This window comes from Solea solea, chromosome 15, assembly GCF_958295425.1.
Source record: "Solea solea chromosome 15, fSolSol10.1, whole genome shotgun sequence".
In the NCBI taxonomy this organism is placed as follows: Eukaryota; Metazoa; Chordata; class Actinopteri; order Pleuronectiformes; family Soleidae; genus Solea; species Solea solea.
The window spans coordinates 1,406,758-1,434,257 of record NC_081148.1 but is presented as its reverse complement, the minus strand read 5'-3'; the positions used below and the strand labels follow the sequence as shown (position 1 = coordinate 1,434,257).

General features: G+C 40.2%; 3 protein-coding genes across 5 annotated transcripts in view; all 3 read left to right on the top strand.

Annotated features, from left to right (window-relative positions):
- The first annotated feature begins 4,287 nt into the window (after positions 1 to 4,287).
- Positions 4,288 to 24,498, top strand: kif11 (kinesin family member 11). Of its 2 annotated transcripts, none has more exons than XM_058652026.1 (27): positions 4,288 to 4,460; positions 4,658 to 4,770; positions 7,802 to 7,931; positions 8,340 to 8,437; positions 10,367 to 10,445; positions 10,550 to 10,735; positions 10,935 to 11,059; positions 11,146 to 11,236; positions 11,371 to 11,516; positions 13,615 to 13,711; positions 13,792 to 13,887; positions 13,975 to 14,063; positions 14,165 to 14,252; positions 17,430 to 17,503; positions 17,665 to 17,779; positions 17,875 to 17,946; positions 18,029 to 18,164; positions 18,247 to 18,419; positions 19,804 to 19,929; positions 20,006 to 20,161; positions 20,252 to 20,391; positions 22,287 to 22,447; positions 22,876 to 22,994; positions 23,210 to 23,432; positions 23,561 to 23,742; positions 23,828 to 23,938; positions 24,272 to 24,498. In XM_058652026.1, exons 2-27 carry the CDS (start codon positions 4,697 to 4,699, stop codon positions 24,386 to 24,388), a joined length of 3,204 nt encoding a protein of 1,067 aa, XP_058508009.1. In that variant the 5' UTR covers positions 4,288 to 4,460; positions 4,658 to 4,696; the 3' UTR covers positions 24,389 to 24,498. The 2 variants fall into 2 exon arrangements, with proteins under 2 accessions (XP_058508009.1, XP_058508008.1); XM_058652025.1 differs by having other exon boundaries at positions 24,269 to 24,498.
- A 463-nt stretch (positions 24,499 to 24,961) lies between these two features.
- Positions 24,962 to 27,021, top strand: LOC131474260 (uncharacterized). The gene has a single exon (XM_058652030.1). The coding sequence runs from the start codon at positions 25,239 to 25,241 to the stop codon at positions 26,079 to 26,081; it is 843 nt and encodes a 280-aa protein (XP_058508013.1). The 5' UTR covers positions 24,962 to 25,238; the 3' UTR covers positions 26,082 to 27,021.
- Positions 27,022 to 27,036: 15 nt separating this feature from the next.
- Positions 27,037 to 27,500, top strand: part of slc22a15 (solute carrier family 22 member 15) — an 11,297-nt gene continuing 10,833 nt past the window's right edge. For both annotated transcript variants that reach the window (XM_058652029.1, XM_058652028.1), the window contains exon 1: positions 27,037 to 27,257. In XM_058652029.1, the coding sequence (XP_058508012.1) occupies positions 27,174 to 27,257 (84 nt within the window). In that variant the 5' untranslated portion in view covers positions 27,037 to 27,173. The remainder of the gene's footprint in view (positions 27,258 to 27,500) is intronic.

The following is a 27,500-nucleotide window of genomic DNA, read 5'->3' as shown; positions in this document are numbered from 1 at the left end:
TTTGGTAAAGGATGCAGGATATAAAATATATAATTATTGTTCTTCTTATTATTAATATTACATTTAAACACTTAATTATCATTACATTTAAAAGTTTAATTATTATATTACTACATTTAAAGGTTTAATTATTACAACATTTAAAGGTTTAATTATTATTATTATTATTACAACATTTAAAGGTTTAATTATTATTATTATTATTACAACATTTAAAGGTTTAATTATTATTATTATTATTACAACATTTAAAGGTTTAATTATTATTATTATTATTATTACAACATTTAAAGGTTTAATTATTATTATTATTATTACAACATTTAAAGGTTTAATTATTATTATTATTATTACAACATTTAAAGGTTTAATTATTATTATTATTATTATTACAACATTTAAAGGTTTAATTATTATTATTATTATTATTACAACATTTAAAGGTTTAATTATTATTATTATTATTACATTTAAAGGTTTAATTATTATTATTATTACAACATTTAAAGGTTTTATTATTATTATTATTATTACAACATTTAAAGGTTTGATTATTATTATTATTACAACATTTAAAGGTTTAATTATTATTATTATTATTACAACATTTAAAGGTTTAATTATTATTATTATTATTACATTTAAAGGTTATGTTAAGCAGTCAAATCTTTCTTTAATATTTTCTTTGTAATTTGTTTTCACTGTTTTTTTTGTCTGTTTTTAAAGAAAGAAGATGAAACATCAAACAAAAGCAAATATTTATCACTCATTCAAAATCTTTTCCTGTTGTTTTTATCGTAAAACCTTTGGAAATAATCTAAAAATATAAATAATCTAAAAGATATGAAAGTGAAGGTTTTAAACGTTTCTCATCATCAGAGTTATTATCAATGACTCAAGAGTTAACTTAGTGAATAAGTGAAGAAAAGAATTGACAGCATTGTTGTTTAAATGGATGAAAGTGTAAATTTACACACGTTCACAAACATCAGACTCACTGTGAAACAGCAGAGAAGAGAAAATGTCCTCGTCTTCGTCCTCGTCCTCTTCACACTTAACCGCTCTCCTGGTTTCCTCTGGTTTACCCTCACCATCTTCATCCTCATCTTCATCACCGTCACCCGGGGTGTGAGTGGGCTGAGGGACAAAGACAGAGAGACCATGGTCTGTCCTTTGTGATGGTAATGAAGACACAGGACAGAGAAGGACGTGGGAGGACACAGCTCTGCCTCACCCTCGAGCAAGGCAGCTGCTGCTGCTGCTGCTGCTGCTGCTGCTGCTGCTGCTGCTCTGGACTCCACCATCATCAAGGCCATGAAGACCAGGAAGACCATGAAGACCATGAAGACCAGGAAGACCATGAAGATGATGAAGACCATGAAGACCAGGAAGACCATGAAGATGATGAAGACCATGAAGATGATGAAGAAGATGAAGAAGATGAAGACGATGAAGAAGATGATGAAGACCATGAAGATGATGACATTTTAATAATGTGTGTGTGTCGTCAAATCATCAATAAATAATCAACAAATAATCAAATCATCAATAAATCATCAGTAAACTATCAGTAAATCATCAGTAAACTATCAGTAAATCATCAATAAACTATCAGTAAATCATCATTAAACTATCAGTAAATCATCATTAAACTTTCAGTAAATCATCAATAAACTATCAGTAAATCATCATTAAACTATCAGTAAATCATCATTAAACTATCAGTAAATCATCATTAAACTATCAGTAAATCATCATTAAACTATCAGTAAATCATCACTAAACTATCAGTAAATCATCATTAAACTTTCAGTAAATCATCAATAAACTATCAGTAAATCATCAGTAAACTATCAGTAAATCATCAATAAACTATCAGTAAATCATCATTAAACTATCAGTAAATCATCAGTAAACTATCAGTAAATCATCAATAAACTATCAGTAAATCATCAGTAAACTATCAGTAAATCATCAATAAACTATCAGTAAATCATCATTAAACTATCAGTAAATCATCATTAAACTATCAGTAAATCATCAATAAACTATCAGTAAATCATCAGTAAACTATCAGTAAATCATCATTAAACTATCAGTAAATCATCACTAAACTATCAGTAAATCATCATTAAACTTTCAGTAAATCATCAATAAACTATCAGTAAATCATCAGTAAACTATCAGTAAATCATCAATAAACTATCAGTAAATCATCATTAAACTATCAGTAAATCATCATTAAACTTTCAGTAAATCATCATTAAACTATCAGTAAATCATCAGTAAACTATCAGTAAATCATCATTAAACTATCAGTAAATCATCAATAAACTATCAGTAAATCATCATTAAACTATCAGTAAATCATCATTAAACTATCAGTAAATCATCATTAAACTTTCAGTAAATCATCAATAAACTATCAGTAAATCATCATTAAACTATCAGTAAATCATCATTAAACTATCAGTAAATCATCATTAAACTATCAGTAAATCATCATTAAACTATCAGTAAATCATCACTAAACTATCAGTAAATCATCATTAAACTTTCAGTAAATCATCAATAAACTATCAGTAAATCATCAGTAAACTATCAGTAAATCATCAATAAACTATCAGTAAATCATCATTAAACTATCAGTAAATCATCAGTAAACTATCAGTAAATCATCAATAAACTATCAGTAAATCATCAGTAAACTATCAGTAAATCATCAATAAACTATCAGTAAATCATCATTAAACTATCAGTAAATCATCATTAAACTATCAGTAAATCATCAATAAACTATCAGTAAATCATCAGTAAACTATCAGTAAATCATCATTAAACTATCAGTAAATCATCACTAAACTATCAGTAAATCATCATTAAACTTTCAGTAAATCATCAATAAACTATCAGTAAATCATCAGTAAACTATCAGTAAATCATCAATAAACTATCAGTAAATCATCATTAAACTATCAGTAAATCATCATTAAACTTTCAGTAAATCATCATTAAACTATCAGTAAATCATCACTAAACTATCAGTAAATCATCATTAAACTATCAGTAAATCATCAGTAAACTATCAGTAAATCATCATTAAACTTTCAGTAAATCATCAGTAAACTATCAGTAAATCATCAGTAAACTATCAGTAAATCATCAATAAACTATCAGTAAATCATCACTAAACTATCAGTTAATCATCACTAAACTATCAGTAAATCATCATTAAACTATCAGTAAATCATCACTAAACTATCAGTTAATCATCACTAAACTATCAGTAAATCATCATTAAACTATCAGTAAATCATCACTAAACTATCAGTTAATCATCACTAAACTATCAGTAAATCATCATTAAACTTTCAGTAAATCATCATTAAACTTTCAGTAAATCATCATTAAACTATCAGTAAATCATCATTAAACTATCAGTAAATCATCACTAAACTATCAGTAAATCATCATTAAACTATCAGTAAATCATCAGTAAACTATCAGTAAATCATCATTAAACTTTCAGTAAATCATCATTAAACTTTCAGTAAATCATCATTAAACTATCAGTAAATCATCACTAAACTATCAGTAAATCATCATTAAACTATCAGTAAATCATCACTAAACTATCAGTAAATCATCATTAAACTATCAGTAAATCATCAGTAAACTATCAGTAAATCATCATTAAACTATCAGTAAATCATCATTAAACTTTCAGTAAATCATCAATAAACTATCAGTAAATCATCAGTAAACTATCAGTAAATCATCAGTAAACTATCAGTAAATCATCAGTAAACTATCAGTAAATCATCATTAAACTATCAGTAAATCATCAGTAAACTATCAGTAAATCATCATTAAACTATCAGTAAATCATCAGTAAACTATCAGTAAATCATCATTAAACTATCAGTAAATCATCAGTAAATCATCATTAAACTATCAGTAAATCATCATTAAACTATCAGTAAATCATACGTTTTTCTTCTTTAATTCACTTCAACAGTTGTGTTTTATAAATAACTTTCAAACAGTGTTAATTAATCACTTATAATCTTTTAATAATCTTACTCTTTATGTGTATTATATTGAAATGATGTTGATTCACACTCAGTCCTGAAGGTAGCGCTAACGCACCGAACACATGACCGCCATTTTACAAAAAAAGAGGAAGAAGAAGATGACGCCTCCCACTGTGACGTCGTCACTTGTGCGTCCTGACCAATAGCGTCGTTTGTTTTTCTGTGACTGCGCTGTCATTGGTCAGTGGAAATTTAAAAAGTTCACTATGAAAAGCGAAGAGCGGCAGAACGAAACGTCAGAGACACGACTTTAAAACACACACGGCGTCAGGATTTTACCCAAGAAAACACAAGAAAACACAAGAAAACTGAGAAGAAAACTGGGGGAAAAACTGAAAACAACGAGAGTTCACCGCCGATCACGAAGTGAGTAACATCAGGCTCTAAGCTAACACAGGAGCTAACATAGGAGCTAACACAGGAGCTAACATAGGAGCTAACACAGGAGCTAACACAGGAGCTAACATAGGAGCTAACGTAGAAGCCGCGTTAGTCCTTTAAACGTGTCTTTTGAGGATTAATGTTTCCCTGTCCCCCTGTTCCCTGTCCTGTCCTGTCTTCAGGTGTAACGGAGCAGAGGACAGTTCTCTGCTGAAGCTAACATGACGTCACACAGCCTGAACGCAGTGAAACGGGATGAGAAAGGCAGGAACATCCAGGTGGTCGTCAGATGCAGGTAAATTCATCTGTGTGTGGACTTCAACATGTCCACAATATGAATACGTTAAAGACGATCATTGATCAGTGTTATTGTTTTATTTATGCCTCATGGATTTTTAATGTATTTCATTCATCTTGTTATTTTCATACTTGATGATGATGATGACAGCATTAAAAATGTTTAAAATGACAAAAATCAGACTGCCACACAAAAGAAACAAAACATTTATTTTCCCCATCAATCGATTAGTGACAGAAAGTAGAAAATATTCACATTTAAGAAGCTGAAAAATGACAGAAAGTAGAAAATATTCACATTGAAGGAGCTGAAAATGACAAAGTAGAAAATATTCACATTGAAGGAGCTGAAAATGACAGCAAGTAGAAAATATTCACATTTAAGAAGCTGAAAATGACAGAAAGTAGAAAATATTCACATTTAAGAAGCTGAAAATGACAGAAAGTAGAAAATATTCACATTTAAGAAGCTGAAAAATGACAGAAAGTAGAAAATATTCACATTGAAGGAGCTGAAAATGACAAAGTAGAAAATATTCACATTTAAGAAGCTGAAAATGACAGAAAGTAGAAAATATTCACATTTAAGAAGCTGAAAATGACAGAAAGTAGAAAATATTCACATTTAAGAAACTGAACAATGACAGAAAGTAGAAAATATTCACATTTAAGAAGCTGAAAAATGACAGAAAGTAGAAAATATTCACATTGAAGGAGCTGAAAATGACAGAAAGTAGAAAATATTCACATTGAAGAAGCTGAAAATGACAGAAAGTAGAAAATATTCACATTGAAGGAGCTGAAAATGACAGCAAGTAGAAAATATTCACATTTAAGAAGCTGAAAATGACAGAAAGTAGAAAATATTCACATTTAAGAAGCTGAAAATGACAGAAAGTAGAAAATATTCACACTTAAGAAGCTGAAAAATGACAGAAAGTAGAAAATATTCACATTGAAGGAGCTGAAAATGACAAAGTAGAAAATATTCACATTTAAGAAGCTGAAAATGACAGAAAGTAGAAAATATTCACATTTAAGAAGCTGAAAATGACAGAAAGTAGAAAATATTCACATTTAAGAAACTGAACAATGACAGAAAGTAGAAAATATTCACATTTAAGAAGCTGAAAAATGACAGAAAGTAGAAAATATTCACATTGAAGGAGCTGAAAATGACAGAAAGTAGAAAATATTCACATTGAAGAAGCTGAAAATGACAGAAAGTAGAAAATATTCACATTGAAGGAGCTGAAAATGACAGCAAGTAGAAAATATTCACATTTAAGAAGCTGAAAATGACAGAAAGTAGAAAATATTCACATTTAAGAAGCTGAAAATGACAGAAAGTAGAAAATATTCACACTTAAGAAGCTGAAAAATGACAGAAAGTAGAAAATATTCACATTGAAGGAGCTGAAAATGACAAAGTAGAAAATATTCACATTTAAGAAGCTGAAAATGACAGAAAGTAGAAAATATTCACATTTAAGAAGCTGAAAATGACAGAAAGTAGAAAATATTCACATTTAAGAAACTGAACAATGACAGAAAGTAGAAAATATTCACATTTAAGAAGCTGAAAAATGACAGAAAGTAGAAAATATTCACATTGAAGGAGCTGAAAATGACAGAAAGTAGAAAATATTCACATTGAAGGAGCTGAAAATGACAGAAAGTAGAAAATATTCACATTGAAGGAGCTGAAAATGACAGCAAGTAGAAAATATTCACATTTAAGAAGCTGAAAATGACAGAAAGTAGAAAATATGCACATTTAAGAAGCTGAAAATGACAGAAAGTAGAAAATATTCACATTTAAGAAGCTGAAAATGACAGAAAGTAGAAAATATTCACATTTAAGAAACTGAACAATGACAGAAAGTAGAAAATATTCACATTTAAGAAGCTGAAAAATGACAGAAAGTAGAAAATATTCACATTTAAGAAGCTGAAAAATGACAAAGTAGAAAATATTCACATTTAAGAAGCTGAAAAATGACAGAAAGTAGAAAATATTCACATTTAAGAAGCTGAACAATGACAGAAAGTAGAAAATATTCACATTTAAGAAACTGAACAATGACAGAAATTAGAAAATATTCACATTTAAGAAGCTGAAAAATGACAGAAAGTAGAAAATATTCACATTTAAGAAGCTGAACAATGACAGAAAGTAGAAAATATGCACATTTGAGACGCTGATAGATAGATAGATACCTTCATTTCGATACTGGTTCCCTGATCGATACTTTTTTCGATACCAGTTTTATAATATCGTTTCTAAAAGGAAAATTCCATGACACAAAAATCCATCCTTAGTTTGTATTTTTCAGCTTTGGCATTTTTACACTCAATGCAGTTTTTTTACATACATTTCTTTTTTTTTACTACAAACTACTTTCAGTGTAAAAAGAACAATTGCAAACAAGTGACAAGTCGTTTTCACTAAGGATCTCACAGAAACGTGCAGAGGTAAAATCAATGTCTTATCATCTCCCTATTTGATGTTAGAACACAAAACATAATAACATGGTGGTATTATTATTATAACTCAAAAACATAATCTAGGCTGAGATAACCTGAGATAATCTAGGCTTAACTGGTCAACAATAACAACAGTTTACTTGTCCTTGTCCTCCTCCTCCTCACATCAGGGTCAGAGGTCACTGTGAGAACAAGATAAACATAACTGAGCTGTTTAACAGGTTAAGCTTTATCAGTTACTGTCTACAGTATATTCAGTTAGCTTTTCATTTAGTTATGTAGCCATATACATAAAACTACACACTCATATCTTAAGTTAGTGTTACATGGATCCCAGTTCAAGCACATATTACGCTGCAGTAACAAACAAACGACACGTAAACTTACCTGTTGAAATCCCAGACACAGCACCGTCAGAACTCTGTATATTCAAATACTGAGCAACTTCCTGCTGTTTCTAACACACATCACTTCATGTGAAGGGCAAATAGAGATAGTTGGTGAAGTTTTCCTTCTGTTTTTTTAAATTCCTTATGATTCAGACCTTTCAACACAATGGAGCGCAAGTCGTCGTACGGCGTCGTGGACTGCGATCAGAACAGGAAGGAGGTGGTGATGAAGACGGGAGGGATGAACGACAAGACGTCAAGAAAGACGTACACGTTTGACATGGTGAGTGGACTTTGATTTAGCTGCAGCTGCGTTCACGTCTCTAAACGTACAACCTTCTAATGTTCCTTTCTATTTTCGGATTTCTTTGCTCCATAAAACACAGAAATCATTTTGGTTTGTCATCATTTCCACATTTGACAAACACTGATTTTATTTTGTGAACCAAACAACTCATCGATCAATGGAGAAAATAATGCTTAGTTTTTGGGATGGATATTATGATGTGATACCGTCATATTAACAACACGTTTGTGCTGAGTCATTTCAAACTCTCCACCCACAACATGACTCGGCTAAAAAGCTGTGGCTGATTTTCATTTACAATCTTTGCAGAGTGAAGACTTTTGCATTTTACAGTGATTTTGACCAGATAATCCTCATCATTGTCCCTGTGTGTCTGTGTCTCAGGTGTTTGGTCCAGCAGCGAAGCAGATAGACGTCTACAGGAGTGTTGTGTGTCCCATCCTGGACGAAGTCATCATGGGATACAACTGCACTGTGTTTGCGTGAGTCTCAGAGTTTTTATCATCATGAAAATGTGAACGAGTGAACTCGAGCTCCAGTGAGTGACTGGTTGGTTGGTTGGTTGGTTGGTTTTCCATTTTAATACTTATATTTGGGACTCTGGAGGCCCTACCAGTCGCCAAAGTGTGGAAGAAGAATACTCAGTCATGTTTTCGAGGTCCCACCTAGTGTAAGTATAGGCAATAAAACACGTGATGTTGAATTCCCTGCACTTATGACGGCAGCATGCGCATTTCACCGCGAATGTTACCGCCCACCAGTAAGTTTACTTGGAGAGCTCCACCTTAGCTCCACCTTATTAGTGGAGCACAGTGTTTTACACAAACTTCCAGCCTCAGAGGATTTTATATATGAAGCTAATGTTCCGGATAAAGTCAGCAAACGTGTGTTTGTGTGTTCGCACCACTTCACATCAGACTGCGGCCAGCGGTCGCCGTATTTAGTCAGCGACCGTATTTCACCGACGTACAAACACACACATTTTTAAGAAAAGGTCACATAGAGCATTAATAGGGTATAATATGTCTCCTTTAAAATAAAAAAACAAGCGACCGGGAAACCCTGTATGTTTCCAGTTTTGTTCTCTGTGAGTTTATCGATAACCAAATGAAATATTTCGTTCCTACTCGTGGAAGGAATGTGACGTATACTGTGGTTCCGTTTGAGACATATGAAAGCTGGACTTAGACAGAGATCACGTTCACTCTGTGTTGTTTTATACTGCACTCTATTTACATCACAACTGTCAGTGACGTCACCCCGAGTTCATCACGCTCCAAGTGTCTCTCGGGTTAGGTCAGCCGTTGTTAGCCATGGTCAGCCATAGTTAGCCGTTGTCAGCCATGGTTACCAGTTGTCAGCCGTTGTTAGCCATGGTCAGCCGTTGTCAGCCATTGTTAGCTGTTGTCATGGTAATTTACTCACACATTCACTCTGAAACAAATATGACAGTTGTGATATTTATGGTAAAAGCTGCTGTGTTTGACAGTGACAGCCATCATAGAATCCCATGGTCTAGGTCAAGTGGAACACTTGAGTAGAGTTGTTCCGATTCCGATACCAGTATCGGAAATGCCTCCGATACTGCCGAAAATGTGGGCATCGGTATCGGCGAGTACTGTAGTCCATGCACCGATCCGATACCACGTAATGTATTAGAGCTCCGTTAGCTCTGACGCGGTTCTTCTTCGCCGCTCTTGAAACAGTTGCGCTGTGCTCTTTTAGAGGCGTGAAGAAGAACTGATCACATGACACCTGTAGACAAGGAGCTAACGTTAGCTCATCATGTTGGCGGTTTGGCTGTATTTACCAGTTAGCGTTGTTAGCTGCGCTAGCTCCGTTAGCGCGTCTACAGTCAAACTGGAGCGGCCCGTTTATTAAACGAAAAGAGCAGCGCTACAGCTAACCAGGGTGCCTGTGTCCTGCGTATGTATGCCTCTGTTTATAAAGTTTAGCGTTACTTCAAAGACTCATTTTAACAATCTGGAGTCATGTAAAAATAATGTCACGCGCGTCAGTCGTCATGGAAACATGAAGCTCTGCCAGTGCTGTGGTGTTTGGACCAGAGTCAAAACAAACGTACAAGCTGAAAAACGAAATAACATATCACTGGTAAAAATAAATGGTGTCCATTTGCTGTATTCGTTCATGTTTTACAGAGGGTTTAACCTGAGCCAAACCTTACCACCAATGATAATCATATCACAGTCATGCAGGCGTAGTATGATATATTTTCTTTTATAACACACTGGTATCGGTATCGTTATCGGTACTCTGTATCGGCCGATACCCACAGCACAAGTATCGGAATCGGTATCAGGAGGGAAAAAATGGTATCGGAACATCTCTACACTTGAGTGGAGCGTTAAAACCAAAGGTAGTGACTTGTCCTGATAATCTTTTTCCTTCAGCTACGGTCAGACAGGAACAGGAAAGACGTTCACTATGGAGGGCGAGCGCAGTCCAGACGAACAGTTCACCTGGGAGGAGGTGAGTTCATCGTCCTCAAGTCTCACACACACACACACACACACACACACACTCACACACACACTCATTTCTGCTTCATGTCCGGTTGTGGATCATGTTGTCAGGACCCTCTGGCCGGCATCATCCCCCGGACGCTGCACCAGATCTTTGAGAAGCTCTCTGAGAACGGCACCGAGTTCTCCGTCAAAGTGTCACTGCTGGAGATCTACAACGAGGAGCTGTTTGACCTGCTGAGTCCCAGCGAGGACGTCAGTGAGCGACTGCAGCTGTTTGACGACCCGCGCAACAAGGTGTGTGTGTGTGTGTGCTCTGAGTCCTCCGGCTACAACTGGAAGTCACCATGACACACAGTAACATGTGTGTGTTTTATTTCACGTGTAAAAGGCTCAGATGAAGACGAGCACACACAGTGTTTATGTCCTTGACGTCCTGTCGTGACTGCTGTGTGGTGTGGTGTGGTGTGGTGTGGTGTGGTGTGGTGTGTTGCAGCGCGGCGTGGTGGTGAAGGGCCTGGAGGAGGTGACGGTTCACAACAAAGATGAGGTTTATCAGATTCTGGAGAGAGGATCAGCAAAGAGGAGGACGGCCTCCACACTCATGAACGCCTACTCCAGGTAGACGTGGCAGAAAGCACTTGACATTAACAAAGCTCTGCTGCTCAAAGTCTGCTCACGTTGTTCATCTGTGTTTGTGTCTGCAGCCGCTCTCACTCCGTGTTCTCCGTCACCATTCACATGAAAGAGATCACAGTGGACGGAGAAGAGCTGGTCAAGATCGGGAAACTCAATCTGGTAATTTGTCGTCATTTGATTGATTTGATGTTAAAGTCTCTAAGTAAACAATTGAGAACATTTGATTTTGTAAAGTGAAGAGATTTTACACAGATGAGCTCTTTCATTTCCTGAGTAAACATCACCCTCTGCAGGTGGACCTCGCTGGCAGCGAGAACATCGGACGCTCCGGCGCGGTGGATAAACGAGCTCGAGAGGCGGGAAACATCAACCAGTCTCTGCTCACACTGGGCAGAGTGATCACTGCTCTGGTGGAGAAGAGGCCACACATCCCATACAGGTGACACAACGCATAACACACACACACATAACACACCACACACACACACACACACACACATAACACACACTCACACACACACACTCACTTACTCTACCACACACACACTTACTCTACCACACACATAACACACCACACACACAACACATAACACACACACACACACACTTACTCTACCACACACAACACATAACACACACACACACTTACTCTACCACACACACAACACATAACACACACACACACACACACACTTACTCTACCACACACATAACACACCACACACACAACACACACACACTTACTCTACCACACACAACACATAACACACACACACACACTTACTCTACCACACACACACACACACACATAACACACCACACACACAACACATAACATACACACTCACGCTACCACACACACATAACACACCACACACACACAACACATAACACACCACACACACAACACATAACACACACACTCACGCTACCACACACACATAACACACATAACACACCACACACACACACTTACTCTACCACACACACACATAACACACCACACACATAACACTCACGCTACCACACACACACATAACACACAGACACACACTTACTCTACAACACACACACATAACACACACACACTTACTCTACCACACACACAAAACACATAATACACACTCACACACACACTTACTCTACCACACACACAACACATAACACCCACTTACTCTACCACACACATAACACACCACACACACAACACACACACACACTTACTCTACCACACACAACACATAACACACACACACACACACTTACTCTACCACACACAACACATAACACACACACACACTTACTCTACCACACACACAACACATAACACACACACACACACACACACACTTACTCTACCACACACATAACACACCACACACACAACACACACACACACTTACTCTACCACACACAACACATAACACACACACACACACTTACTCTACCACACACACACACACACATAACACACCACACACACAACACATAACATACACACTCACGCTACCACACACACATAACACACCACACACACACAACACATAACACACCACACACATAACACACACACTCACGCTACCACACACACATAACACACATAACACACCACACACACAACACATAACACACACACACACTTACTCTACCACACACACACATAACACACCACACACATAACACTCACGCTACCACACACACACATAACACACAGACACACACTTACTCTACAACACACACACATAACACACACACACTTACTCTACCACACACACAAAACACATAATACACACTCACACACACACTTACTCTACCACACACACAACACATAACACCCACTTACTCTACCACACACACACACACATAACACACCACACACACAACACATAACACACACACACACACACACACTTACTCTACCACACACACACATAACACACACTCACGCTACCACACACACATAACACACCACACATAACACACACTCACGCTACCACACACACACACACATAACACACACTTACTCTACCACACACACACCCACACACTCACGCTACCACACACACACACACATAACACACACTTACTCTACCACACACACACCCACACACTCACGCTACCACACACACATAACACACCACACATAACACACACACACACATAACACACCACACACACACACACACACACACACACTTACTCTACCACACACACAACACACACACTCCCCCTCCCACACCCACACCCACACAGCACAGTCCACAGAGAAAGTGAGTGATTTTCAGAAGAGGTTGATCCACTGCTGCCTCCATCACTAAGTTCAACTGTCTGATTTCGTCACTTCAGTGTTTGAAATCCTTTGTTCAGATTGACGTCAGTGACACAAAGTGACCACACAAGGCAGCAGAGGAGCATCAGCTCCTGCTTGTGTGTGTGTGTGTGAGTGTGTCAGATGTCTGTCTCACAGAGAGATAAAGAACAAATTCACAGATGACATGTGACCTCACCAACATTAAAGGAGTTTGTTTTTCCCACAGAGAGTCAAAGCTGACCAGGATCCTGCAGGACTCGCTGGGAGGACGGACCAAAACCTCCATCATTGCCACTGTGTCGCCGTCATCCAGCAACCTGGAGGTACGTTTACTTTGTCTCTCTCTGTGTCTCTGCTGCTGATCACCCTGATGATCTCCATGACCATGTTTGTCTCTGAGCAGGAGACACTGAGCACCCTGGAATATGCAAGCAGAGCTAAGAACATCATGAACAAACCTGAGGTCAACCAGAAACTCACCAAGAGGACGCTCATCAAGGTAAGACGAGTCTCTTTCTCACCACAGAGGTTTTTGTGATGGAGACCAATGTTAGGACGTCTGTGTGTGTGATTGATCTGTGCTCAGGAATACACCGAGGAGATCGAGCGCCTCAAGAGAGACCTGGCCGCTGCTCGAGACAAGCACGGAGTTTACCTGTCCTCAGAACACTACGAGTACGTACACTCACACACAGAGACACACACACACACACACACACACGTCACTCATTTAAAATAGTCTCTCCCTCCGTGTGTGTGTGTGTGTGTGTGCGCAGGTCTATGGTGGGTCAGCTGACCACTAACGAGGAGCAGATTATCGAGTACACTGACCGTATCGCTGCCCTGGAGGAGGAGCAAAAAAAGGTACGACACCCTGTAGATTTAAAGCTTGGGTCAGTAATTACTTTGTGAATGAGTGAAAAACATGTATCTCCTTTACATCAGGATACAGACTCTAAATATAAACATGTATCTCCTTTACATCAGGATACAGACTCTAAATATAAACATGTATCTCCTTTACATCAGGATACAGACTCTAAATATAAACATTTATCTCCTTTACATCAGGATACAGACTCTAAATATAAACATGTATCTCCTTTACATCAGGATACAGACTCTAAATATAAACATGTATCTCCTTTACATCAGGATACAGACTCTAAATATAAACATGTATCTCTTTACATCAGGATACAGACTCTAAATATAAACATGTATCTCTTTACATCAGGATACAGACTCTAAATATAAACATGTATCTCTTTACATCAGGATACAGACTCTAAATATAAACATGTATCTCCTTTACATCAGGATACAGACTCTAAATATAAACATGTATCTCCTTTACATCAGGATACAGACTCTAAATATAAACATGTATCTCCTTTACATCAGGATACAGACTCTAAATATAAACATGTATCTCCTTTACATCAGGATACAGACTCTAAATATAAACATGTATCTCTTTTACATCAGGATACAGACTCTAAATATAAACATGTATCTCTTTACATCAGGATACAGACTCTAAATATAAACATTTATCTCTTTACATCAGGATACAGACTCTAAATATAAACATGTATCTCCTTTACATCAGGATACAGACTCTAAATATAAACATTTATCTCTTTTACATCAGGATACAGACTCTAAATATAAACATTTATCTCTTTACATCAGGATACAGACTCTAAATATAAACATGTATCTCCTTTACATCAGGATACAGACTCTAAATATAAACATGTATCTCCTTTACATCAGGATACAGACTCTAAATATAAACATGTATCTCCTTTACATCAGGATACAGACTCTAAATATAAACATGTATCTCCTTTACATCAGGATACAGACTCTAAATATAAACATGTATCTCCTTTACATCAGGATACAGACTCTAAATATAAACATGTATCTCCTTTACATCAGGATACAGACTCTAAATATAAACATGTATCTCCTTTACATCAGGATACAGACTCTAAATATAAACATGTATCTCTTTTACATCAGGATACAGACTCTAAATATAAACATGTATCTCTTTACATCAGGATACAGACTCTAAATATAAACATGTATCTCTTTACATCAGGATACAGACTCTAAATATAAACATGTATCTCCTTTACATCAGGATACAGACTCTAAATATAAACATGTATCTCTTTACATCAGGATACAGACTCTAAATATAAACATTTATCTCTTTACATCAGGATACAGACTCTAAATATAAACATTTATCTCCTTACATCAGGATACAGACTCTAAATATAAACATTTATCTCCTTTACATCAGGATACAGACTCTAAATATAAACATGTATCTCCTTTACATCAGGATACAGACTCTAAATATAAACATGTATCTCCTTTACATCAGGATACAGACTCTAAATATAAACATGTATCTCTTTACATCAGGATACAGACTCTAAATATAAACATTTATCTCTTTACATCAGGATACAGACTCTAAATATAAACATGTATCTCCTTTACATCAGGATACAGACTCTAAATATAAACATGTATCTCCTTTACATCAGGATACAGACTCTAAATATAAACATGTATCTCCTTTACATCAGGATACAGACTCTAAATATAAACATGTATCTCTTTTACATCAGGATACAGACTCTAAATATAAACATTTATCTCCTTTACATCAGGATACAGACTCTAAATATAAACATGTATCTCCTTTACATCAGGATACAGACTCTAAATATAAACATGTATCTCCTTTACATCAGGATACAGACTCTAAATATAAACATTTATCTCTTTTACATCAGGATACAGACTCTAAATATAAACATGTATCTCTTTACATCAGGATACAGACTCTAAATATAAACATTTATCTCTTTACATCAGGATACAGACTCTAAATATAAACATTTATCTCCTTTACATCAGGATACAGACTCTAAATATAAACATGTATCTCCTTTACATCAGGATACAGACTCTAAATATAAACATGTATCTCTTTACATCAGGATACAGACTCTAAATATAAACATTTATCTCCTTTACATCAGGATACAGACTCTAAATATAAACATGTATCTCTTTACATCAGGATACAGACTCTAAATATAAACATGTATCTCTTTACATCAGGATACAGACTCTAAATATAAACATTTATCTCTTTACATCAGGATACAGACTCTAAATATAAACATTTATCTCTTTACATCAGGATACAGACTCTAAATATAAACATGTATCTCTTTACATCAGGATACAGACTCTAAATATAAACATGTATCTCCTTTACATCAGGATACAGACTCTAAATATAAACATGTATCTCTTTACATCAGGATACAGACTCTAAATATAAACATTTATCTCCTTTACATCAGGATACAGACTCTAAATATAAACATGTATCTCTTTACATCAGGATACAGACTCTAAATATAAACATTTATCTCTTTACATCAGGATACAGACTCTAAATATAAACATTTATCTCTTTACATCAGGATACAGACTCTAAATATAAACATGTATCTCTTTACATCAGGATACAGACTCTAAATATAAACATGTATCTCCTTTACATCAGGATACAGACTCTAAATATAAACATGTATCTCCTTTACATCAGGATACAGACTCTAAATATAAACATGTATCTCCTTTACATCAGGATACAGACTCTAAATATAAACATGTATCTCTTTACATCAGGATACAGACTCTAAATATAAACATTTATCTCTTTACATCAGGATACAGACTCTAAATATAAACATGTATCTCCTTTACATCAGGATACAGACTCTAAATATAAACATTTATCTCTTTACATCAGGATACAGACTCTAAATATAAACATGTATCTCTTTACATCAGGATACAGACTCTAAATATAAACATGTATCTCCTTTACATCAGGATACAGACTCTAAATATAAACATTTATCTCCTTTACTGCTAATGCTCACTATTCCACACTGACAGTAACTCTCTCCTTCTCCTCGTCGTCCTCGTGCTCAGGTCACTGAGTTGTTCATGGACAGTCAAACCAGACTGGATCAGGTCACCGTTGATCTGGATGAGAAGCAGCAGAGGTGAGATCCCTGGTTAACTGTTTGTGTTGTTGACGTTTCTATTATTGTATTTATTTCTGTTTCTATTATTCCTATTTTTGTTTCGGTTTCTATTGTTCCTATATTTGTTTGTATTCCTGTTTCTATTGTTTTTGTTTGTCGCTGACGTGTGGTTGTTTCAGGCTGGAGGAGACGAGTCGTGACCTGCAGGAGACGAGAGAGAAGCTGAGTGAGGAGGAGTTTATCTGCTCTGAGATCAGCTCGGTGCACCAGGTTCTCTACAACACTGCTGGACAGGTACACACACACACACACACACACTTGCCTGTGACCTGTGACCTGTGACTGCAGGTAGATCATTTACCAGGTCAATAATGTTTCCTTGTGTTCAGCTGCTGACGACAGTAGAGGCTAGCACCAGCGACGTGTCGGGTCTCCACGACAAACTGGACAGGAAGACAAAGGTCACATGACAAACACTCACCACATTTTAAGAGCGGTTCACACACTTCAGGGTCCTGTGAATAAGTATATGTCATATTTCAGGTGGAGCAGCACAACAGGCAGGTCCAGCAGAGCTTTTCTCAGCATATGGAGACAGCATTCAGTGACATGCAGCGCTGTGTTCAACAGCAAGGAAACAAACATCAGCACATGATGAGCAGCTACTCACAGGCTGTTGGTAAGACGCCACACACACACACACACTCTGACCACGCACAAACACACACAAACTGACCACAGAAACTCCTCCTCCTCCACAGATGGTTTGCTGGGGATGAACGAGGCGGCGCTGACTGGAGCTCTGACCAACCTGGAGACCTTTGTGGGCGGAGTCGGACATCTGGTGGCCGAGGGTGTGGCTCGCTGTCAGGAGAGAGTTCAGCAGCAGGAGGCGCTGTGTCTGCAGGACAAAGAGAGTTTGCTGCAGCTGCTGGTGAGAGTTTAAAGTGGACATATTATACCCTATTTCCCCCATTAAAATAGTTCCCTGGTGTCCTAATGAACATGTCACTGACATGCCTTGGTCAAAATACCATAAGGATGAAGCATCATAGCAGTTCAATAACCCTGCTAAACCCGCCCCTTTCAGAACGCTCGGTTTTCGTGCATGGTCCCTTTATATGCAAATGAGACACAGGCAAACACACACCCACTTCTTCCAGGGGGTTTCTGATGTGTCCTCTTTACAGCGCTCACTCGCTCAGCTGCTACTCATCTCCCCCTCCCTCCACTAGTTCTCTGACAATATCAACATGGCAGCGTGCGCAGAAAACAGCGAGAGTGCCGTCACAGGAAGAGACGTTCTTCATAAGGATCGAGCCGAACACTGACCAACTGTAAATCAGTTAAATACACATAGGGACAGCACAGCTGATCGCCAGCGGCGCGCGGCATTCTGAATGATCTGCCGCTGTATGTGACTGTATCAGACTGAGTCTGTGCTCCGGTCATGGAGGACGTACTGAACAAATATGTTTAATTAGGACGTGTCAGAATGGTCAGTTATGAGCTCTATGTGACCTTTTCTTAAACATGTGTGTGTTTGTACGTCGGTGAAATACGGTTGCTGACTAAATACGGCGACCGCTGGCCGCAGTCTGATGTGAAGTGGTGCGAACACACAAACACACGTTTGCTGACTTTATCCGGAACATTAGCTTCATATATAAAATCCTCTGAGGCTGGAAGTTTGTGTAAAACACTGTGCTCCACTGTGCAGCCACCAACAGCACACTTGTCCCTCCGCGTTGACATAATACCGCTCTTCCTCCCTCGCCTGCACTCTGGCATTTTACAAGGTGGAGCTAAGGTGGAGCTAAGGTGGAGCTAAGGTGGAGCTAAGGTGGAGCTAAGGTGGAGCTCTCGAGGTAAACTTACTGGTGGGTGGTAACATTCGCGGTGAAATGCGCATGCTGCCGTCATAAGTGCAGGGAATTCAACATGGAGTGTTTTATCGCCTATACTTACACTAAGGGGGACCACGAAAACATGACTGAGTATTCTTTTTCCACACTTTGGCGACTGGTAGGGCCTCCAGAGTCCCAAATATAAGTATTAAAATGGTTAGAAAGTTGATTTTGCGTAATATGTCCCCTTTAAAAGAAAGCAGATGTCAGTGATGTCACATCATCAGAACAGCTGATTTTCCTGTGCTGAGATCGTATTAATCGTGATCATGTTTTTTAAGTTTGGTTTTCATGACAACTGGATGGTAGAAACGGTCCGCTGCTCTCCAGATGCTGATCACAACTGGCACCACTTCCACGTTCTGTCCCTGGAATGTCACGTGACTGAATGTTTGACTTTCCTTGTTGTAGGACGAGCACCGGCAGGACATGGAGGAAGTCTTAGTGGTTCGGACTCTGATGGGTTTGTCGGCCGTCAGGGAGCTCAGTGACACGCTGAGAGCGTCCGTGGAGACGCAGCGAGCTTTGGCCGACAAGGTGAGACATGACTGTCCTGTTTATTTAGCTTAGCATTAGCTCTGGTTAAACCTGCTGGTCACTGTTGCCCTCTCAGGTGGAGGACATGAAGGACATGGGTGTGTTCTTCAGCGGCCTGGTTCAGGATCTGGCGGGGCTGAGGGAGTCAGCGGTGCAGGGGCTGAGCTCTCTGCAGAGAGACCACGACAGGCTGGAGGACGAAATCAGGCGAGCGCAGGAGAAACATCAGACGGTGAGAGCTGACCTACAACACTCTGAACTGACACGTTCACATTTCAAAAGCATGCAAAACCAATATCATGGCTGCGCTTCTCTCCGTCAGGGAATGAAACAAACCATCCAGTGTCTGCAGGACCAGCTCAACCTGCTCACCATGGAGACTCAGAGAGACTACACAGACCTGTGCTCCACCTCCAGAGCTCTGCAGAAACCTCTGCTGAGCCTCCAGCAGAACATCAGCAGGTGACACTCACCACCACCAAGCACACCAACTCACTGTGGTTTACTCTTCATTTGTGTCACGTGGTCTTCATCTCGTGTCTCCATCTCGTGTCTCCATCCCGTGTCTTTATCTCGTGTCTCCATCTCGTGTCTTTATCCCGTGTCTCCATCCCGTGTCTCCATCTCGTGTCTTTATCTCGTGTCTCCATCCCGTGTCTTTATCTCGTGTCTCCATCTCGTGTCTCCATCCCGTGTCTCCATCCCGTGTCCATCCAGTGTCTTTATCTCGTGTCTCCATCCCGTGTCCATCCAGTGTCTTTATCTCGTGTCTCCATCTCGTGTCTCCATCTCGTGTCTTTATCTCGTGTCTCCATCTCGTGTCTCCATCCCGTGTCTCCATCTCGTGTCTCCATCTCATGTCCATCCCGTGTCTTTATCTCGTGTCTCCATCCCGTGTCTCCATCCCGTGTCTCCATCTCATGTCCATCCCGTGTCTCCATCTCGTTTCTTTATCTCGTGTCTCCATCTCGTGTCTCCATCCCGTGTCTTTATCTCGTGTCTCCATCTCGTGTCTCCATCCCGTGTCTCCATCCCGTGTCTTTATCTCGTGTCTCCATCTCGTGTCTTTATCCCGTGTCTCCATCCCGTGTCTCCATCTCGTGTCTTTATCTCGTGTCTCCATCCCGTGTCTTTATCTCGTGTCTCCATCTCGTGTCTCCATCCCGTGTCTCCATCCCGTGTCCATCCAGTGTCTTTATCTCGTGTCTCCATCCCGTGTCTCCATCCCGTGTCCATCCAGTGTCTTTATCTCGTGTCTCCATCTCGTGTCTTTATCTCGTGTCTCCATCTCGTGTCTCCATCCCGTGTCTCCATCTCGTGTCTCCATCTCATGTCCATCCCGTGTCTTTATCTCGTGTCTCCATCCCGTGTCTCCATCCCGTGTCTCCATCTCATGTCCATCCCGTGTCTCCATCTCGTTTCTTTATCTCGTGTCTCCATCTCGTGTCTCCATCCCGTGTCTTTATCTCGTGTTTCCATCTCGTGTCTCCATCTCGTGTCTTTATCCCGTGTCTTTATCTTGTGTGTTTATCCCGTGTCTTTATCTTGTGTCTTTATCTTGTGTTTCCATCTCGTGTCTTTATCCCGTGTCTTTATCCCGTGTCTTTATCTCGTGTCTCCATCTCGTGTCTTTATCCCGTGTCTTTATCTCGTGTCTTTATCTTGTGTTTCCATCTCGTGTCTTTATCCCGTGTCTTTATCTCGTGTCTTTATCTTGTGTTTCCATCTCGTGTCTTTATCCCGTGTCTTTATCCCGTGTCTTTATCTCGTGTTTCCATCTCGTGTCTTTATCCCGTGTCTTTATCCCGTGTCTTTATCCCGTGTCTTTATCCCGTGTCTTTATCTCGTGTCTCCATCTCGTGTCTTTATCCCGTGTCTTTATCTCGTGTCTTTATCTTGTGTTTCCATCTCGTGTCTTTATCCCGTGTCTTTATCTCGTGTCTTTATCTTGTGTTTCCATCTCGTGTCTTTATCCCGTGTCTTTATCCCGTGTCTTTATCTCGTGTTTCCATCTCGTGTCTTTATCCCGTGTCTTTATCCCGTGTCTTTATCCCGTGTCTTTATCCCGTGTCTTTATCTCGTGTCCCCATCTCGTGTCTTTATCCCGTGTCTTTATCTCGTGTCTTTATCTTGTGTTTCCATCTCGTGTCTTTATCCCGTGTCTTTATCTCGTGTCTTTATCTTGTGTTTCCATCTCGTGTCTTTATCCCGTGTCTTTATCCCGTGTCTTTATCTCGTGTTTCCATCTCGTGTCTTTATCCCGTGTCTTTATCCCGTGTCTTTATCTCGTGTCTCCATCTCGTGTCTTTATCCCGTGTCTTTATCTCGTGTCTTTATCTTGTGTGTCGTGTTTGCAGTGGCTGCAGCTCAGTGGAGCGTCAGGCCTCCTCTCAGGTGGAGGTGCTCTGCTCCTCCTCCTCCTCCCTTGCCTCCTCCCTGCGTCACACCTGTGAGCAGAGTCAGCAGACGCTGGAGGAGCTGAGCGGCTGCTGCTCCCACCTACACTCCTCTGTGTCCGGTACCAGCCTTCACTTCACTTCTCTGTATTTAATGAGCATGCCAGTCTGAGGTACTGACACAGTACTGACACAGTACTGACACAGTACTGACACAGTACTGACACAGTACTGACACAGTACTGACACAGTACTGACACAGTACTGACACAGTACTGACACAGTACTGACACAGTACTGACACAGTACTGCCTGTGCTATGAGCGCCCCCTGCTGCTGACACAGAGCCTCACTCTCAATGGAAACAAGGCTGTGAGCAGAGACACGAGGGAGAAGACCCCGTCTTTATCTCACTGTTAGACAGACAGTGAGCCTCTGTGTCAGGCAGCAGGGGGCGCTCACAGTCAGTACCTCACACCACCACACTTTAGAATAGTCTGAAATGTCCTGTTAAAGCTGCAGCGCGCTGAGTGTGAGCTTGTGGCTGCAGGTCTGATGGACCGTGACGTCCAGTGGAGGTCTGCAGTGACTGACCGTGCAGAGACGGGAGCTCGGGAACATGTGGCTCTGGTGAAGAAGAGGTCATGTGACACTCAGATGCTGCAGCAGGTAAAACAAACCTTCACCTTCCACGCGTGACCTCGTTGTGACCTCGTTGTGACCTCGTTGTGACCTCGTTGTGACCTCGTTGTGACCTCGTTGTGACCTCGTTGTGACCTCGTTGTGACCTCGTTGTGACCTCGTTGTGACCTCGTTGTGACCTCGTTGTTGACTCATGACCTCGCTGTTGACTCGCTGTGGTCTAAACCTCTGTGTCTCTTCAGAGCGTGGAGACGCACTGCGCCGAACAGCTGCACAAAACCAAGGAGGCGCTGTCGAGTCAGCAGGCGGAGGTGAAGCGCGCTGTGGTGGCCGTTCAGGACCAGGCCTCAGTGGACCAGACTGTTGTGGATGAGCAGTGGGCGGAGCTTCAGGAGCGCCTGCAGACAAGCCAGCGTCTGGTCTGTGGGTTCCTGCAGGAGGAGCTGCAGCACGACGTTCCCACCGGTAAATATTCTGTCAACTTCACAGTCGAGAAGTTTTCAGTTCAGACGACAAACAAATGACAGAAAAGTCAAAGTTTCTACTGATGAAGGAAAAAAAGCGTGTTTTAAATGTGTGGGCGTGACCTTCAGGTGCCACGCCTCAGCGTCGGGACTTTGTCTATCCGGGGCAGTTGACGAAGTCGCGCAGTCGCATCGAGCTGCTGGACAGTCTGAGGAGGCAGCAGGAGCAGCTGCTCGCTGCCATGGAGGAGGAGCCTGAGGAGGAGGAGGAGGAGGAGCCTGAGGAGGAGGAGGAGGACAAACACAGCCAGGTTTTTGTCTTGTTGTGCCCACAGGCAGCGACAGACACACGTGGAGGCTGTGACTGAACTTTCCCTCCTCTCTGTTTGTCTCTAGGATTCTCTGGAGGACGAGCTGAGCACCTGTGATCAGAGTGCAGCCACGGAGCCGTCCTTCATCGACGAGAACCTCGTCTTCAATGAGTGCAAACGAGTTCCCTTCTTCAAGGTGACAAACGACAAAGTGCAGGTTTTTCACTGACGATCAGAGACGTGTGTGTGTGTGTGTGTGTGTGTGCGTGTGTGTGTGTGTGATGACAACTTACAGTTCTTTGATTTACGACTGCGCTTTAAAACATAAACAATACTGTGAGAATAAAAGTTTATTTGAATGGTTTTAATCTTTGTATGTGTTCAGATATAAAACCTATCTATTATTGTGCTTTGCTTATTTCATCTGTCAATTACAGTGACACAAATATGTAGTTAACCTTTTCTACATGTATTATGATGACTGTAATCATAATAATACTCATTGTTGTTGTCATTGCTCTTGCAGCAGAAGAAGCGCAGTAAGAAGGACTCAAAGATTCCCAGCAGATCAAAGTGGTTAGAAAATGAAGCTGCGTCATCGTCGCCACAGAAATCCCGGCTGCCGCTCCGCTCTCACAATTATTAAATGTTTTTTAATATTCTTTTCTTCTGTTTCTAACGTCATTCATATTTTTGTGTGAGCTGTTCTGACATTTTCATGTTGCTTGTAAAATTAAAGAGTATTATTCCTGTTTTCATGATTTTGTCATTTTTAAACCCAGAAGATAAAATATGAACATATAGAACTTTTTTTTTTTTAATATTCTCTATTGACATTTGTTTACAATACAATCAGTTTTTTTGTTTTTTTAAATTCAAAAATCTGAGTTAAAAAGTTCTTCATGTTAAAAGCTTTAGTCTGGATTCAATAAAAACATGTGAAATAACTTCATATTTCTAAGAAAAAGTTCCTTATTTACCCTGTTCTCTCAGGACGCCACGGTGGGCGGGGCTATGGGCTCCGGGCGGAACGTGAGTCGCAACATTTTACTTTCGGTTTGTGTCGTAAATGAATAAATAAATAAATACACCATTAAATCATGGCTTTAATTTAAAAAACAATTTACTTGATGTAAAACCCGTAATTATTTCACTTGAATACACGATCAAGGCCGCGTGACTCGCGTCTGTTTAAAAACCGCACAATCTTATCAATGTAGAGAAACAGGAAATAGTCACATGTGTCACGTGACCACTGTCAGACGTTTGAAGATGAAATGGTGACAAAGTTTCTTTTTCATAATGTTACACAACTCTTGTGTTTTTGTGTAGACTCTTTTGTCCCATGTCGAACCCTGTAGACGTTTTGATCGGGCACTGCTTTGAACAGCTCGTCGTTTCCTGGGTCCGCAGCAGAAGCGGAAGCCAGTGTTGAGTCAGTCAGGGTGTTGTCCCGCGTCTGTCCCGCGTCTGTCCCCGGTCCTCGCTGTTCGAACATGGATTCGGTTCAGTGTCTCCGTGTCCGCAGAGGACAGATGCTGATAACGAAGACGACGACGATGATGATGATGATGATGATGATGATGTTGATGATGTTTGATTCTTGTCGCGCGGAGGAAATAGACGTCGCGGTGGGCGGGACCATCACCCTGAAACCTCAGACGGCCCCGAGCGGTGATATCGGGTGGAAACATGGAGGGAACCAGGTGTTGGAGTATGAGGGTGGTGTGTTGGAGCTTTTCAACATTTTTGAAGGTCGGACCGAGCTGGACCGAGTCACCGGGCAGGTGGACATCAGTTCCGTGACAAAGGCGCACAGCGGGACGTACGTGCTGTATGTGGGCAACGTGGAGCAGCCGCAAAAGTATCACGTTTCTGTGTTGGACAAAGTGCGCAAACCAAAGGTGGTCAGCAAAACTCTGGCCTGTTTACCCGAATCATCGTCCTGCAACTTCAACTGTGAAAGTGACGTCACCGGGGCGGGGCGTGTTTCCTACAGCTGGATGGTCGGTGGCGAGTGGATCCTGGAGCAGAATAGCGCGAGCTTAAAGTTAAACAACACGAAGGAAACGAGGAAGTCTGAGTTCATCTTCTGTAACATCAGCAATGCAGTCAGTACAGAAGAGAGTGACGGCTACCAAGTGCCATTCAAAGACCCAATAAAACCTGTGTCCCATGGACCCATCATCGGTGGTGTCCTTGGTGGCCTTGTTGTCCTTGGATTGCTCGTGGTTGGGGTTTATAAGCGAGACACAATAAAACAGCTGTTTGGACAGAAGTATGGTCCTGCGAGTTCAGAGGAAAGGTCTAAGGAGAGAGATTCCAACAACGGCCTTTAGACTAGCAGTGGGGTCTTCTCCTGTGACACTGGATCACATCTAGACTCTGCAGTGTCTTCCACATCTGTCCATCCCTGTCTCTGTCACTGCTGGAGACGTGAGGACATGGTGGACGCTTGTCATCATCGGTGAGAACATGTGTAAATAAAGAGTTGGTTTTAATGTGAAAACCAACCATTCTATTCAAATCAAACTGTCCATTCATCTCCTGCCGTCACGATGACGTCACCATGCGATGGTGCAGTCAATCCTCATTTTGACCTTTGACCTCGGGATGAGGCTCCTGGATTAGGACCGTGTCAGTGTTTGTCAGTTTAACTGATGTGGATTAGGAAGATGTTGTTGATCTTGTTGTTGTTCAGATCCTGGTTTTTATCCTGATCATGTTCAGGTCTCGACTCCATGAATCACGCGTGTAGTAAACTAACAAACATGTGCTCACTGTCAGCATCTTTAACATTGTATTGCACTGCCTGTGTGTTTGACTGCTTTAGTTCTTACTGTTACCATGACGACGAGTGGCAGAGCCAAACTGAAGAGGGAAAAAGAAGAAAGTCAAGATATTAGGAGAATTTTAAAGAATCCTTATTTAATCAAGTGTGTTCTTATGATGAAATACATGTAAACGGCACATGTCCGTTTCTCTTAAGTTTGGCCCTCAGACTCCACTATAGCAGACTTTTCTGTTCATCACATCACATGTCATTTAGCAGACGCTTTTATCCAAAGCGACTGACAATGGAATTGAGTACAATCAGCCAAGGGTGGAGTCGAACTTGCGACCGTTGCTGCCATGATGTCTTTCGCACACAGCGTACTGGTCTTAACCACTGAGCCACTCTTCGTTGTTTTTAGTTATTGTGTTGAACAAATAGTTTTTACCTAACAACTATGTCAATAATGTGTCTTTGCAAATAAATGCTGCCGCTTGTAAAACAGTCTTTGTCGAGTTTGTCGTTATTTCTTCAAATAATCTCGTAATGGAGCACGCGCTGAGAGAAGCGAAGCCGGAAGTGAACGACGGTCACACTCCTCTCGCGCTGCGCGGTTCTTCTTCGCCTGTGATGTTGGACGACAGAGTCCGGTACCGGCATGGACCTCGAGGACGCGTTCCAGGTGGTCGGTGAGTTCGGACGGTACCAGAAGAGGGCGGTGACGCTGCTGGTTCTGACGCAGGTCAGTGAAATGTCAAACCCAGGGTCCCGGGAAGAGTGTGGGGAACACGGCTACGTGGCTGCTCAGGGTTCACAGTTCACGGCTCTTATTTGAAAAGTCTCCGGCGACTTTTAACATGTTGACAAATGAACAGCGTTAACGTTTCAACATTCAAACCACATATGAACTAGTTTACAGATTAGTTTCACGCAGAGAACACACATCAAACACCTGAATGTTGCAAATAATAAGAATGATGTGGCT